The sequence below is a fragment of the Gekko japonicus genome, unplaced genomic scaffold (assembly GCF_001447785.1).
Source record: "Gekko japonicus isolate JY-2015 unplaced genomic scaffold, Gekko_japonicus_V1.1 scaffold3329, whole genome shotgun sequence".
In the NCBI taxonomy this organism is placed as follows: Eukaryota; Metazoa; Chordata; class Lepidosauria; order Squamata; family Gekkonidae; genus Gekko; species Gekko japonicus.
Window position 1 is genome coordinate 93,797 of NW_015160327.1, and position 14,737 is coordinate 108,533.

The window sequence follows — 14,737 nt, forward strand, 5'->3', positions numbered from 1 at the left end:
TTGCCCATCCTTGGCAGATCCCCTTGGAGTGCCTCACAATCCTCACTGGTTTTCACCACCCTGAACAACTTCGTATCATCCGCAAATTTAGCCACTTCACTGCTTACTCCCAACTCTAAATCATCAATGAACCAGTTAAAAAGCAGTGGACCAAGTACTGATCCCTGCGGTACCCCACTGCTTACCACCCTCCACTGAGAAGATTGTCCATTTATACTCACTCTCTGTTTTCTATTAATTAGCCAGTTTTTGATCCATAAAAAGACATAATAGTCACCATCTCAGAAGCGGCCTACCGCACAGGGTTGTTGTGTACTGAGTCTGAGTTGTCCCTATGAACAACTCCCTTTTGAAGCCGTCCATGCTTGTAGCCGCCACCACTTCCTGTGGCCGTGAATTCGATGCTTTTGAATGATGGTGCTGGAGAAGACGCTTGAGAGTCCCTTGGACTGCAAGGAGGCCACATACCCTAAAAGACATCAACCCTGACTGTTCCCTGGAAGGCCAGACGATGAAGCTGAAGCTCAAAGACTTTGGCCACCCAATGAGAAGGGAGCACTCACTGGAGAAGACCCAAATCAGGAGACGCAAACGGCACTTGCCTGTCTCGACGTCGAAGGCCAGCTTGTCCCGCCCTTCCTCGTAGCTCCTCCCCGCGAAGTGCAGTGTGAGGGAGAAGGGCTGCCCCCGCCGCACCACCAGCTGCTGGCAGCCCATTTCCGAGGTCCGGTGGTCCCGGTGGTTGCGCTCGCATCGCAGGTCGCAGGACTGCAGCTCCAGATCTGCAAGGCCAGGAAGAGACCATGAGAGCCCTGCTCGCCATCTCAGTCTCTCTCTCACACAGATGCCAACCTCCCAGTGGGGCCTGGAAACCTCTGGAGCCAGCCACCCTTTTGCTACCGCCACCACTGCCTCCCCCCCCGCAGCTGTCAGACCCAGCGAGCACACCCCACATGTTCCTGCAGCGCCCTCCAAGATGGAAGAGAGATTTCTCTCGTGCTCCGCTTCCGAAAACAATTTGGGAGGGAGGTGGGGGGGGATCCTGTCTCCAGGCGCGGGAGGCTCACCGGATGCCTCTCCCCAATTAGCGAAGTGCTGACACTTGGAGAACTGCTCGCGGGCTTTTGGCGGCGGGGGGGGGGGAGGCACAGCTCGGCGCCCCATCCAGGGCCCAGCACTCTAGGCGAATGCCTAGTTCGCCTAGTGGGTGAGCCGGCCCTGCACATACCCCTGGCTAGAACAAGGCTTGCCAGCTCTGGCCTGGGAAATTCCTGGAGATTTGGGGGTGGAGGGCAGGGTTAGGGAGGGGAGGGGCCTCAGCAGGGTATAATGCACAGCCACGGTCTCCAGGGGAACTGATCTCTGTCGTCTGGAGGGCAGTTGTGATTCCGAGAGATCTCCAAGCCCCACTGGGGAGTTGGCAACCTATGATGTGCAAACAACACATGCCACCCCCCCTGCTCTGCAGCTGTCCACACAGGAAGAAGGAGAAGGTGAAGAAGAAAGAAGAAGAAATTGGATTTATACCCCTTGTTTCACTCGGAGTCAAGGAGCGGCTGACAAACTCCTTTCCCCCCCCTCCCCACAACAGACACCCCCTGTGAGGTAGGCGGGGCTGAGAGAACTCTGAAAGAACTGCTCCTGAGAGAACAGCTCTGAGAGAACTTGTGACTGACCCAAGGACACACCAGCAGCTGCACGTGGAAGAGCTGGGAATCAAACCCGGTTCTTCCAGATTAGAGTCTGTGCTCTTAACCACTACACCAAACTGGGAGGAAGAGGAAGAAGAAGAAGAAGAAGAGATTGGATTTATACCCGCCCTTCACTACCTGAAGGAGTCTCAGAGCGGCTTACAGTCTCCTTTCCCTTCCTCTCGCCACAACAGACACCCTGTGAGGTAGGTAGGGCTGAGAGAGCTCTGAGAGAACTGCTCCTGAGAGAACTTGTGACTGACCCAAGGTCACACCAGCAGCTGCATGTGGAGGAGAGGGGAATCAAACCAGGTTCTTCCAGATTAGAGTCCACGCCCCTAACCACGACACCAAACTGGCTCTCAGAGACAGACAGACATTTGCCGTAGGCTGTCGAGTGAACGTGGAGCAGAGCTGAGCGCCACGCTTTGCACTAACCGCTAGCCTACACTCTCCCAAGGCTAGTTGATGGGGCTGGCATCATTCATTTCGATGGAAGGGCTGAATAAACTGCAGGCAGATCATATGTACGGAGGCTGAATGAACCGGGGAGGGGGATTTAAAGAGACCCGTTGAGGATTTGGGAGAGCTTTGTTGGAATACACAAAGCTTCCTTATACTGAATCGGGCCCTGGGTCCATCAAGTTCAATATCGCCTACTCAGACGCGCAGCTACTCTCCAGGGTCTCAGGCAGAGGTCTTTCCCATCCCGGACTACCTGATGCTTTTAACTTGAGATGCCGGGGATTGAACCTGGGACCTTCTGCATGCCAGGCAGAGGCTCTCCCACTGAGCCACGGCCCCTTCCCATAGCTCTCCAGGGTCTCAGGCGGAGATCTTTCCCGTCACCTCCTGCCTGGTCCTTTTTAACTGGAGATGCCGGGGATTGAACCTGGGACCTTCTGCGTGCCAGGCAGAGGCTCTGTCACTGAGCCACAGCCCCTTCCCATAGCTCTCCAGGGTCTCAGACGGAGGTCTTTCCCATCCCCTACTACCTGATGCTTTTAACTGGAGATGCCGGGGATTGAACCTGGGACCTTCTGCGTGCCAAGCAAATGCTCTACCACTGAGCCACTGGCCCCTCTCTAAAGAGAGAGGCTCATCCTCCTTGGAAGCCACATCAGCACTGGAAGCCCTGCCCCTTAACCAGGGGGAAAGCACTCTGTGCATCCTCAGAGATATTGCTTTATTACTATTTCACACACTTTTGAGACTCACTGACATCTCGAAAACAGGTTCCAAGGTGATCCCTGGTAGGGAGAAGGAAGCCATGAAGACAAAGTGCGGGTATGCAAAGGAGTTTCAGTGTTCCCTCTAATCTGAGTTGGTGTGAGCTAGCTCACAGTTTCTTAGCCTCCGGCTCACACCTTTTTGTCTTAGCTCAGGAAGGAAGGCTCCAGAGAAAATTAATTTATGCAGAAGCCAAAATGGCTCGCTCACAACTTTCGTGCCAGTAGCTCACAAAGTAGAACTTTTGCTCACAAGACTCCACAGCTTAGAGGGAATATAACCAGTGTTCCCTCTAAGCTGAGTTAGTGTGAGCTTTTTAGCCTCCGGCTCGCACATTTTTGTCTTCGCTCAGGAAGGGATGGCTCCAGAGCAAACTAATTTATGCAGCAGCCAAATCGCTCGCTCGCAACTTTAATGCCAGGAGCTCACCAAGTAGAATGTTAGTTCACAGGAATTCATAGCTTAGAGGGAGCATTGGATATAACGGCAGCCAATATTTGTGAGACGTTTCTTGTTATTGTAGCTGAGAGCAGTGAATCGGGTTGCCAGCCCTGGATTGGGAAATCCCTGGAGACTGCGGGGGAAGCCTGTGGTGGAGGGCAAAGTTTGGGGAGGGGGTGGGGCCTCCGTAGGGTATAAGGCCCGCCTCCAAAGTTGCCATTTCCTCCAAGGGAAGTGATCTCTGTAATGTGGAAATCAGTGGTAGATCTGCAGGCCAGTCCTGGAGAGTGGCAACTCTAGGGCCGGGCTGCCAGGAAAACAGAGCCATTGCAGTCTGGAATGGTCCCCCCACCACACAATGTTCCTTCTATCGTTGTGTGTCCCAGATCTGCACCAACACTCCCTCTAAGCTGTGGAGTCCTGTGAGCAAAAATTCTACTTTGTGGACCCCCTTCGGATTCTTCCGAAGTCCCAAACTGAGGTGATAACCTCCAAGAACTCCATTATGAAGAAATAGATGGACCTCCTGAGGGCACCTGGTCTTTTTGGCCACTGTGTGACAGAGTGTTGGACTGGATGGGCCATTGGCCTGATCCAACACTGGCTTCTCTTATGTTCTTATAAGAGGGAATTGGATAAACATATGTAGCAGAGGTCCATCTGTGGCTATTAGCCACAAGGTATAGATAAGAACTTTCGGTCTGGGGCAAGGGATGCTCTGTCTTCTTGGTGCTTGGGGGGAGGCAACAGTGGGAGGGCTTCTAGTGTCCTGGCCCCACTGCTGGACCTCCTGATGGCACCTGGTATTTCTGGCCACTGTGTGACACAGAGTGTTGGACTGGAGGGGCCATTGGCCTGATCCAACATTGGCTTCTCTTATGTTATTATATTGTTTTAAATGATAAATTATGTTGTTTTAAATGATAGCAATTAAAGACTATTAAACTTAGAATATTATGAGAAACAGCCTGAGATTTATGAAGGAATCATTGTAGAAGCCTAATTGATATAAAATAATAATCATTCATTATCTGTTTATTAAATTAGGTATTATTTGTCTAGGAGTTCGAGGAGAGGATAATAATTGTTTAACAAGCAATCACTGGTAGTGAATAAGACAATAATTTCATTTATATTAAGTAGACACTGGCAGTGCTATAGAGTAGAATTGGAAGGAATAGCTTGTATACTATTCCAAAACTGTATGATATCTGTGTTATGAACATGCGATATGGAAAATAATAAAATATATTTTAAAAATTCTTCTTTGTGAGCTACTACTGGCATTAAAGTTGTGAGCAAGCCATTTGGTTACTGCATAAATTAGTTTGCTCTGGAGCCCTCCTTCCTGAGCTAAGACAAAAATGCATGAGCTGGAGGCTAAAAAAAAGGTGAGCTAGCTCACACTAACTCAGCTTAGAGGCTACTGTATGGTTTAGTTTGGCTACTGCATCAATTACTCTGCTCTGGAGCCATCCTTCCTGAGCGAAGACAAAAATGCGTGCGCCAGAGGCTAGAAAACGGTGAACTAGCTCACGCTAACTCAGCTCAGAGGGAACACTGACTGCAAACCAGCCATGCGGATCTTCCCTGGCACAAGGAAGCAGTGAAATATTTATACTGTACAGATAAAAATATCCCAGGCAGCTCAAACAATGGCTTCAAACCATGGGAATGCAATCCAAAAGATATCGTGGAGCGATTAAAATGTCAAGTGGAGCACTTCGAAGAAAACGGCTTCAAAAAGGATATGCTTTCCAGCCTCCCCCCCCCCCACATCCTCAGACCTTGTGAGGCCAAACCAGCCGCTGACTCCAGCTGAGTCTGTTATATTTTTATGACTCCCCCCACACACACACAAATAGCAGCCTCCAGAGGCCGGGAGTTTTTCTACGGAGGAACCGGATGCGTGCTTAACCCCTTCCCTTCTTTCTCCCTCTCTCCCCAACCTGCTTTTCAGAAAAGAACTCGTGGGCACTCCATGAAATTGCTGAGCAGTCGGGTTAGAACGGATAAAAGGAAGTCCTCCTTCACCCAAGGAGTGATTAACACGTGGAACTCACTGCCACAGGAGGAGGTGGTGGCAGCTTCAAGCACGGACGGCTTCAAGAGGGAATTGGATAAGCATGTGGAGCAGAGGTCCCTCAGTGGCTATGAGCCACAAGGACCAATTTCCCACTAGCCGCTGCTCTGTCCTCACTCTTCCTCCCTCACCCCAATTCCACGTGTCAATTTCCCACCACTTGCTGCACATCCACATTTTGCCCCGCAGCTTCACCCGATTTCCCACGCGTCTTCTCGATCCTGGATGTGGCAACCCTCCCTTTCCCTCGCTGGTGGCCAGAGGGCTTGAGAAATTATTGGAGACTAGCAGTAAAGCCCGTTGTGAAAGCAATATAACGGGATCTAGAAAGAGGCTCTGGGGGAGTGCTCTGGCTTTGGGCAAACAGTGTCAATTTGCTGTGGTGACCTCAGCAGGGTATAATGACAGAGTCCACTGTTATCTCCAGAGGAACTGATCTCTGCTACCTGAAGAGCAGTTGTAATTGTGAGTGATCTGTTGCCCTCACCTGGAGATTGGCAGCAATTGTTACCCAGGACAAAATGGCTGGTTTGGAGGGTAGAGTTGGCAACCCCATCTCCTTCCCAACTAACCATCAACCTACCATTATCTGCCCCTTTGACTTCAGCTGACTTCTGCCCTCCCTTCTGCAGAGCAGTTGTAATTCTGAGTGCTCTCCAGCCCTCACCTGGAGATTGGCAACAATGGTTCCCTATGTGGGACTGACTGGTTTGGAGGGTGGAGTCTATGGCAGTGTACCTGTCTGAGGTCCCACCCCTCCTCAAACCCCACCCTCTCCAGGCTCCACCCCTCAAATCCCCAGGAATTTGTCAGCATGTAGTTGGCAACCCCATCTCCTTCCCAGCTAACCATCAACCTACCATTATCTGCCCCTTTGACTTCAGCTGACTTCTGCCCTCCCTTCTGCAGAGCAGTTGTAATTCTGAGTGCTCTCCAGCCCTCACCTGGAGATTGGCAACAATGGTTCCCTATGTGGGACTGATTGGTTTGGTGGGTGGTATATGGGATTGTACCTGTCTGATGTCCCACCCCTCCTCAAACCTCACCCTCTTCAGGCTCCATCCCTCAAATCTCCAGGAATTTCCCATCTGGAGTTGGCAACCCTATGAGGACTGGCCCCAATGTGTTTTCTCCCAAAGGCCAAAGTAGGTGACAGGACCAAGCTGAGTTGCCTACCAAGAGGCACTGAGGGGAATGTAGGGTTGCCAGCTCTAAGGAGGGAAATACCTGGAGGTTTTGGGGGTGGATTCTGTAGAAGGCAGCATTGGGCGGGGGGGGAGGACTCAGCAGGTATAATGTCATAGGGTCTACCCACCAAAGCAGCCATTTTCTCCAGGGGAAACTGATCTCTGTCATCTGGAAATCAATTGTAGCAGTGGGAGATCTCCAGGTCCCACCTGGAGTTTGGCAACCCTAGGGGAAAGTGTGCTGCACAGCAGGGGGTTGAAGAGAATGGTTTGATGGCTGCTGGGCCAAGATTGGCAACAATAGTTCCCCAGGAGCAAATAGCTGGGTTGGAGGGTGGAGTCTATGGCACTGTAACCTGTCTGAGGTCCCCATCTCCCCAGGCAGCTTTTAAAACATGATCCTGGGACCTACACACCACCAGACATTCCAACTGCCTTGCGGGGGGGAGTATGAGGTGTGGAATGGAGTGATTAGCACCAAAGCTTTAAGAGCTCTCCAGCTGTCACCTGGAGACTGGCAACAGCTTGTCTGGAGTGTGGGCAGTATGGCATTGTATCTGTCTGAGGTCCCCCTCTTCCTCCTCCTCCTCAGACCCCACCCTCAGCAGGCTTCATCCATAAAATATCCAGGAAGTTTCCAACCTGGAGTTGGCAACCCTATGTCCTGGAGTTCCAACCTGGAGTTGGCAAAAAAATTAAGTTTTACAACCCCCCCCCCACAGCCTCTGGCTAGGGAAAGGGCAGTCTTTCCCTGCAGTGGGAACCAAAGCAGCTGACATCATTCTCCTCTCCCCCATATGATCCGCACAACTACCCTATGAGGTATGTTAAGGTTGAAAGTGTGTGAATGGTCCATAATCCCCCAGGCAGTTTTTAAGTGAGGACATATGTTACCTCAGAATACAGCAGTTCCCATATGCAACTGAAAATTCCAACTGCCTTGCGGGGGGGGGGAGGTTGATGAGGTGTGGAATGGAGTGAGGTCCAATCAGCTTCCATATGCAAAAAAAGACCTTGAAACGCTGGGCGGGACTGCACAAAGCAGCCAGTCAACCCAGCCAGCGTCTTCTGAGTGGCAGTTCTTCCGGCCAAACACTAAAGGGGCCAAATTTAGAATGTTCACTACTCAATTATATATAAGGAGAGATTGGGGGGTGGAGCTAGAGGAAAGCAGAGTTTGGGAAGGGGAGGGATCTCAATAGGTTATCATGCAATATAGAGCTCACCCTCCAAAGCAGCCCTTTTCTTCAGGTGAGCTGATCCCTGTTGCCTGGAGATCAGTTGTAATAGGGTTACTGTAACACACTCTCTACACAGGGCTGTAACGTTACTGTAACACTCTCTACATGGGGCTGCCCTAGTCGCGGATCCGGAAGCTGCAGCTGGTGCAGAATGCCGCGGCCAGGCTGTTGATGGGTCTCCCTAGATGGGAGCACATCCAGCCTGTGCTGAGGACACTGCACTGGCTGCCAATAGCATACCGAATCCGCTTCAAAGTGCTGGTTCTTACCTTTATAGCTCTATATGGCTGGGGTCTGACATACCTACAGGACTGTCTTTCCCCGTATATACCCCAGAGAGCCCTACGGTCTGGGCCTCAAAATCGGCTGACCCTCCCTGCCCTGAGGGAGGCCAGGCTAGCTGCTACCTTTTCGGTGGTGGCCCCTACCTGGTGGAACGAGCTCCCGGAGGAGATCATGGCCCTGCGGGACCTCTCACAGTTCCACTGGGCCTGCAAGACGGAGCTCTTCCACCAGGCATACAATTAGGGGCCACGGCCGCCGCCCTAGTGCACGGCCCGTAATGTTGACATCAAGCAGCTGCCTCAAGAACAGGCAGAATAACACACAGAGGTCATTTCGGGGGGGATCGCGGGGGATCGCAGTTCCCCCGGGTGAGGTATGGGGGCGGAGCACATGACGAAGCCCCGCCCCCTGCTTCCGGCCTTCATTCAGCCAGGAGGAGGCAGGAGAAGAGGGAGGGTAAGTTGCTTCCTCCCCGCCTCTCCCCACCTCTGCCTGCCTGGGGCCAGGGAGGGCCTTCGCGGGGCTTCCTTGCACTCCCGCCGGCCTTGCAGGTCCACCGCCGGGCCCCTCATGGGGCTCAGCAGTGGAGCTGCAAGGCCGGCAGCGGCGGCCGGGACCGTTGGGGGCGGGGTGTGTGGCCTTATGACACACTTCCGGTGATGTCAGGGGGTGTGGCATATGCTAATGAGCTATGCTAATGAGTTCCCCTAGCTCTTTTTCTATGAAACGACCCCTGATAACACCTAAACACTTTACATGGAATAACATCAAAACACTTTGTTTGAAAGCCCTTTATTCGTTTGATTTTTAACTGCCGCCAGTACTCTGATATTTTGTAATGTTCTAATTTAAATGATGCGTTTTAATTCTGTATTATTTATGTCTTTATTCTGTATTGATGTGTTTGTCGTTGGAAGCCGCCCTGAGCCTGCTTTGCGGGGAGGGCGGGGTATACATTTGACTATAAATACATAAATAATAGTAGCAGGTCTCCAGCCAACACTCTAGTTGGGAAACACCTGGAGATCTTTTTGGGGGGAGGGGGTCGGAGCCTGAGGAGGGTGGAGTTTGGAGGAGGGCGACTCCACAGCAGGGTTCGGGGCCATAGACTTCACCCTCCAAAACAGCCATTTTCTCCATGGGAACTGTTCTATGTGATTCTATGAGGGCAAGGAGCTGTTCCAGTTGGCGGCAGAGGAGAGGACCAGAAGCAACTGGTTTGAATTACAGGCAGAAAGGGTATCGGCTGGATATTAGGAAACACTGTTTCACGGTCAGAGTGGTTCAGAGGTGGAATCAGCTGCCTCGGGAGGTGGTGAGCTCCCCTTCACTTGGAGCTTTCCGGAAGAGGCTGGACATTTGTCAGAGATGCTTTAGGCCGGTCCTGCTTTCAGCATGGGGTTGGACTAGATCAGGGGTGTCAAACATGCAGCCCAGGGGCCAGATCAGGCCCTTGAAGGGCTACAATCCGGCCCGCAAGGCCCTGGCTATTTCCTGCTTCCTTTTCCAGTTGTGCTGCTGCTACATCACTGCTTACTTTAGCAGACTCTCCTGTGCGATTAAGAGAGTCTGGTAAAGCACTGGCATTACATTTTTAATGTTTCATTTAAAGTTTAAAAAATCTTTAACTGTCTTTGTCTGTGTCCTTTATAAAGTTTCTATCTTCGCTACCTGGCATTACATTTTATGACACACTTGACCCGGCCCAACAAGGTCTCATTTATGTCAGATCTGGCCCGCAGTTTGGTGTAGTGGTGAAGTGTGTGGACTCTAATCTGGGAGAACCGGGTTTGATTCCTCACTCCTCCACTTGCACCTGGCTGGACGACCTTGGACAAGCCGCAGTTCTAACAAGAGCTGTCCTTGAAAAAAAGAGCAGTTTCTGTCAGAGCTCTCTCAGCCCCGCCTGCCTCACAGGGTGTCTGTTGTGGGGGGAGGGGAAGGGAAAGGAGTTTGTAAGCCGCTCTGAGACTCCTTCGGGTAGTGAAGGGCGGGGTATAGATCCAATCTCCTCCTCTTAGCCAGTTTGGTGTCGTGGTTAAGTGCGCGGACACTAATCTAGGAGAACCGGGTTTGATCCCCCACTCCTCCTCCACTTGCACCTGGCTGGATAACCTTGGGCAAGCCGTAGTTCTGTTAAGAGCTGTTCTTGAGAAAGAGCAGTTTCTGTCAGAGCTCTCTCAGCCCCACCTCCCTCACAGGGTGCCTGTTGTGGGGAGGGAAAGGGAAAGGGGTTTGTCAGCTGCTCTGAGACACCTTTGGGTAGTGAAGGGTGGGGTATAAATCCAATCTCCTCCTCCTCCTCCCCCCTCCCCCCTTCTTTCCAGTTTGGTGTAGTGGCTAAGTGCGCGGACTCTAATCTGGGAGAACCAGGTTTAATTCCCCACGCCTCCACTTGCACCTCCTGGATGACCTGGGGCAAGCCATAGTTCTGTCAGAGCTGTTCTCTCAAGGGCAGTTCTCGAGAGAGCTCTCTCAGCCCCACCTGCCTCACAGGGTGTCTGTTGTGGGTAGGGGAAGGTTAAGGAGATTGTGAGCCGCTCTGAGACACCTTTGGGTAGTGAAGGGTGGGGTATAAATCCAATGTCTTCTCTTCTTCTCTTCATAACAAATGAGTTCGACCCCCCCTCCCCTGGACTAGATGGTCTGTATGGCCCCTTCCAACTCTATGATTCTATGATCTCTGTAGTGAGGGGATAAATTGTAATAGCAGGAGATCTCCAGGTGATACCTGGAGGTTGGCAACCCTGCAGTGTCAGATATGTTCAGGCCTAAAGAATCCGCTGGGCCTCACCCCCTGCTTAGGATAAAGACTGGTCTTTCGCCACCCCGCCCCGTGTTGGCAGCTCGCAGGAGGTATTCATCACCCCCGCTGGCGGTCCCCCCCCCCCCCCCACCCCTACAAAAAACACGCTCCAATCTCCTCTTAACCTTCCTTTGGGGAAATGAACAAAATGAACTTTTAATGGCTCGAGTGGTCTGGCTTGTTTCCCAGGGCTTGGAGCGCCTTTCGGCTATGTTTACATGGCTACACGGAACATTCTGCCGGGCAGGTCTCTCAGTCCCCAGCTCTGCAGACGACTTCTGCGTCTTCTTTGAAACAGTAAAAAAGGCGTGCCTAAACACTTGGGAGCCTTATGGAAAAGCTAAGCAGATGCTGAGAAAGCCCCGGCTGGACCTGTTCGGCATTTTGTTTAAAAAAAGGATGATGTGATAAATTGCTTAGGGTCCCGATTAGGGGGGAAAGTGGGAGAGATGGCTAAGTACCCTTCCCTGGATAACCCAGGCGAGTCCGATCTCCTCAGGCCCTGGAAGCTAAATGGGGTCAGGTTAGTATTCAGGCAAGGGCAATTGAACAGCTTGGAACATCTCTTGCCCTATGGAGCCACACAGGGCTATTTTTGGGCAGGAACGCACAGGAACGGAGTTCCGGCTGGCTCCCAAGTTGGCCACGCCCAGCAGGAACTCATTAGCATAATAGGCCACACCCAACAGCAGAAACTTATTAGGATTGGCTACGTTAGGGGTGTGTGGCCTAACATACAAAAAGCCCGGGGTTTTGACAACAAACATGGTAAAGAGAATAAGAAGCAAAAGGTGGGTGTGGCTGTATGACCACACTTCTGGCAACATGGGGGTGTGGCCTAATATGCGAATGAGCTGTGCTGTCAGGGGTGTGGCCTAATATGCTAATGAGTCCCTGTTGTTGGGTATGGCCTATTATGCTAATGAGTTCCTGCTGGGCTTTTTCTACAAAAAAAGCCCTGGCGCCACATAGAATCATAGACTTAGAAGGGATTCCCCCAGGGTCATCTAGTCCAACCCCCTGCACAATGCAGGGAATTCACAAATACCTCCCCCTCCACACCCGCAGTGACCCCTGTTCCACACCCAGAAGTTGACAAAAAACCTCCAGGATCTCCAGCCGAACCGGCCTGGAGAAAAATGGCTTCCTGACCCCAAAGTGGCGATCAGCATTTCCCTGGGCGTGTCAGAAAGGGTCCCAAGAAGGAACTCCTTTGCATATTAGGCGACACACCCCTAACGTAGCCAATCCTCCAAGAGCTTACAGTAGGCCCTGTACGAAGAGCTCTGCAAGCTCTTGGAGGATTGGCTACATTAGGGATGTGTCTCCTAATAGGCAAAGGAGTTCCTGATACAAAAAGAGCCCTGATAGCACTGTGGCAACCCTTCCTGCCCTCCCACTCATGAGCTGCCTAAATTAGCAGAATTAGCATGGCTGTCAGATGGCCATCCAGCCTCTGCTTGAAAACCTCCCAAGAAGGAGAGCCCGCCACCTCCCGAGGAAGCCTGTCCCACTGAGGAACCGCTCTGACTTTGAGGAAGTTCTTCCTCATGTTTAGCCGGAAACTTTTCTGGTTTCATTTCAACCCGTCAGTTCTGGTCCGACCTTCTGGGGCAGCAGAAAACAACTCCGCAGCATCCTCCACATGACAGCCCTTCCGGTACTTGAAGATGGTGATCCTATCACCTCTCCGTCATCTCCTCTCCAGGCTAAACACACCCAGCTCCTTCAACCTTTCCTCCTAGGTCTCCAGACCCCTCACCATCTTCGTTCCCCTCCTCTGGACACATGTTCCAGCTTGTCTCTGTCCTTCTTGAATGGTGGTGCCCCAACCTGAACACAAGACTCTAGGTGAGGTCTAACCAGAGCAGAGTAAAGCAGTAGCGTCACATCGCATGATCTGGACACGATACTTCTGTTGTCACCATGACAGCTGTTACCATATGTAAGTCATCATGTGATAGACAGATGGAAAGAGAGACTGGATTGGCAGGATGCCTCGAAGTCTTAAGACAGGGGTTTCCAACGTGATGCCCTTGGGTGCCTGGGCACCTGTCAGCCCATTTCCTAGCACCCACCAAGTGTTTTAAGAAAGTGGGTGAGGCCAAGTGGGGCATTTGCCCAGAGAGGTTTCTGATTGGCCGTTGGAGATTTGATTGGCCATGAAGATTTCTAAAACCAAAGCACAACGATCTTCCGTGTGTGACGGATCTGGCCCGCAACAGCAACCATTTTGTGGAACCCCTTTTGTGGTTGCGCCTACCACAGGTGCAGAATTCCACAGGTGCCTACAGGCCCAAAAAGTCTGAGGACCCCTGTTTTAGGAATATACAGCTTTTTAATATCCACCATGACCACTAGAGGTAGAGTGGGTAAAAGGTGTTGGGCCACACATGCAAAAACATCTGGATGAAGAAGAAGAAGAGGAGGAAGAGGAGGGGGGAGGAGGAGATTGGATTTATACCCCACCCTTCATTAACCAAGGGAGTTTCAGAGCGGCTTACAAACTCCTTTCCCTTCCCCTCCCCACAACAGGCACCCTGTGAGGCAGGTGGGGCTGAGAGAGCTCTGACAGAAACGGTTCTTTTTCAAGAACAGCTCTGACCAGAACTATGGCTTGCCGAAGGTCATCCAGCAGGTGCAAGTGGAGGAGTGGGGAATCAAACCCGGTTCTCCCAGATTAGAGTCCGCGCCCTTAACCACAACACCAAACTGGCTTTCATAAGAATGTCTATCCTAATTCACAGGAGCTGCGATCTTGCAGGGGGTTATCCTCTCAAAAAAAATGCAGAAGAACTCGCTAGAAAAAGCAATTATGCTTGGATTGGTTAGTGGCAAAAGGAAACCAGGCCACCAAAGACCACGGTGGCTAGACGCCATAACAGTCAACACCAGCCTGAGCATGAAACGACTCAAAGAAACAGTACAAGATCAGAAAATGTGGAGAGAGCCAGCCCATAGAATCGCCAAGAGTCGGACACGACGGAATGGCTAACGACAACATTCCTTCAAAAAGACACTCAATCATTTCCAACCTTATTGCTGTTTGCATGCAAAAGAGCTGACCTGAAATCCTTGGGGGTCAGAATGTGTGCTATGCTGGAGTTTGGAACTGGAACTCAAAACATGTCATTTGCCTCTAAAAAGCAGCAGCTGAGGGAGGGGGCTGGTATGAATTGGTGACCTGGCACTGGAGAAGGGGGGGGGTCACTGTTATCCCCTGCACTGTTTTGCCCGGCAAGTCATTTTAAGATGCAATATTACATAAGAACATAAGAGATGCCAATGTTGGATCAGGCCAAAGGCCCATCTAGTCCAACACTCTCTGTCACACAGTGGCCAAAAACACCAGGTGCCATCAGGAGGTCCAGCAGTGGGGCCAGGACATTAGAAGCCCTCCCACTGTTGCCCCCCCCCAAGCACCAAGAAGACAGAGCATCCCTTGCCCCAGACCAAGAGCCCTATCTGTACCTTGTGGCTAATAGCCACTGATGGACCTCTGCTCCATATCTATATATCTAATAGCCAAGTTGCCCCCGTAGTGCAGATCGCTAAATCAGCACTCCGGGGGCACTTGGGGGGGAGGGGGAGGTTTGTGCACACATGGGCCAGTCCCCACGTGTGCACAAAAATGCTAAAAGTAGAAAAAAATTCGGGGGATGTTTAAATCCCCCCGAAAGTGCAAGAGCGTTCCGTGCGCATGCGCACGGAACGCTCTGTAGCTGACCTTGCCGCCGCCGCGCCACTGGCGCCGCCTCCTCCTCGGAGCCGGC

At 51.7% G+C, this 14,737-nt stretch overlaps 1 protein-coding gene across 1 annotated transcript in view; it reads right to left on the reverse strand.

Moving 5' to 3' along the window:
- TGM2 (transglutaminase 2) overlaps positions 1 to 14,737 on the reverse strand; it is a 96,684-nt gene that overhangs the window by 76,897 nt on the left and 5,050 nt on the right. The window contains exon 2 of the mRNA XM_015417017.1: positions 603 to 782. Coding sequence (XP_015272503.1) covers positions 603 to 782 — 180 coding nt within the window. The remainder of the gene's footprint in view (positions 1 to 602; positions 783 to 14,737) is intronic.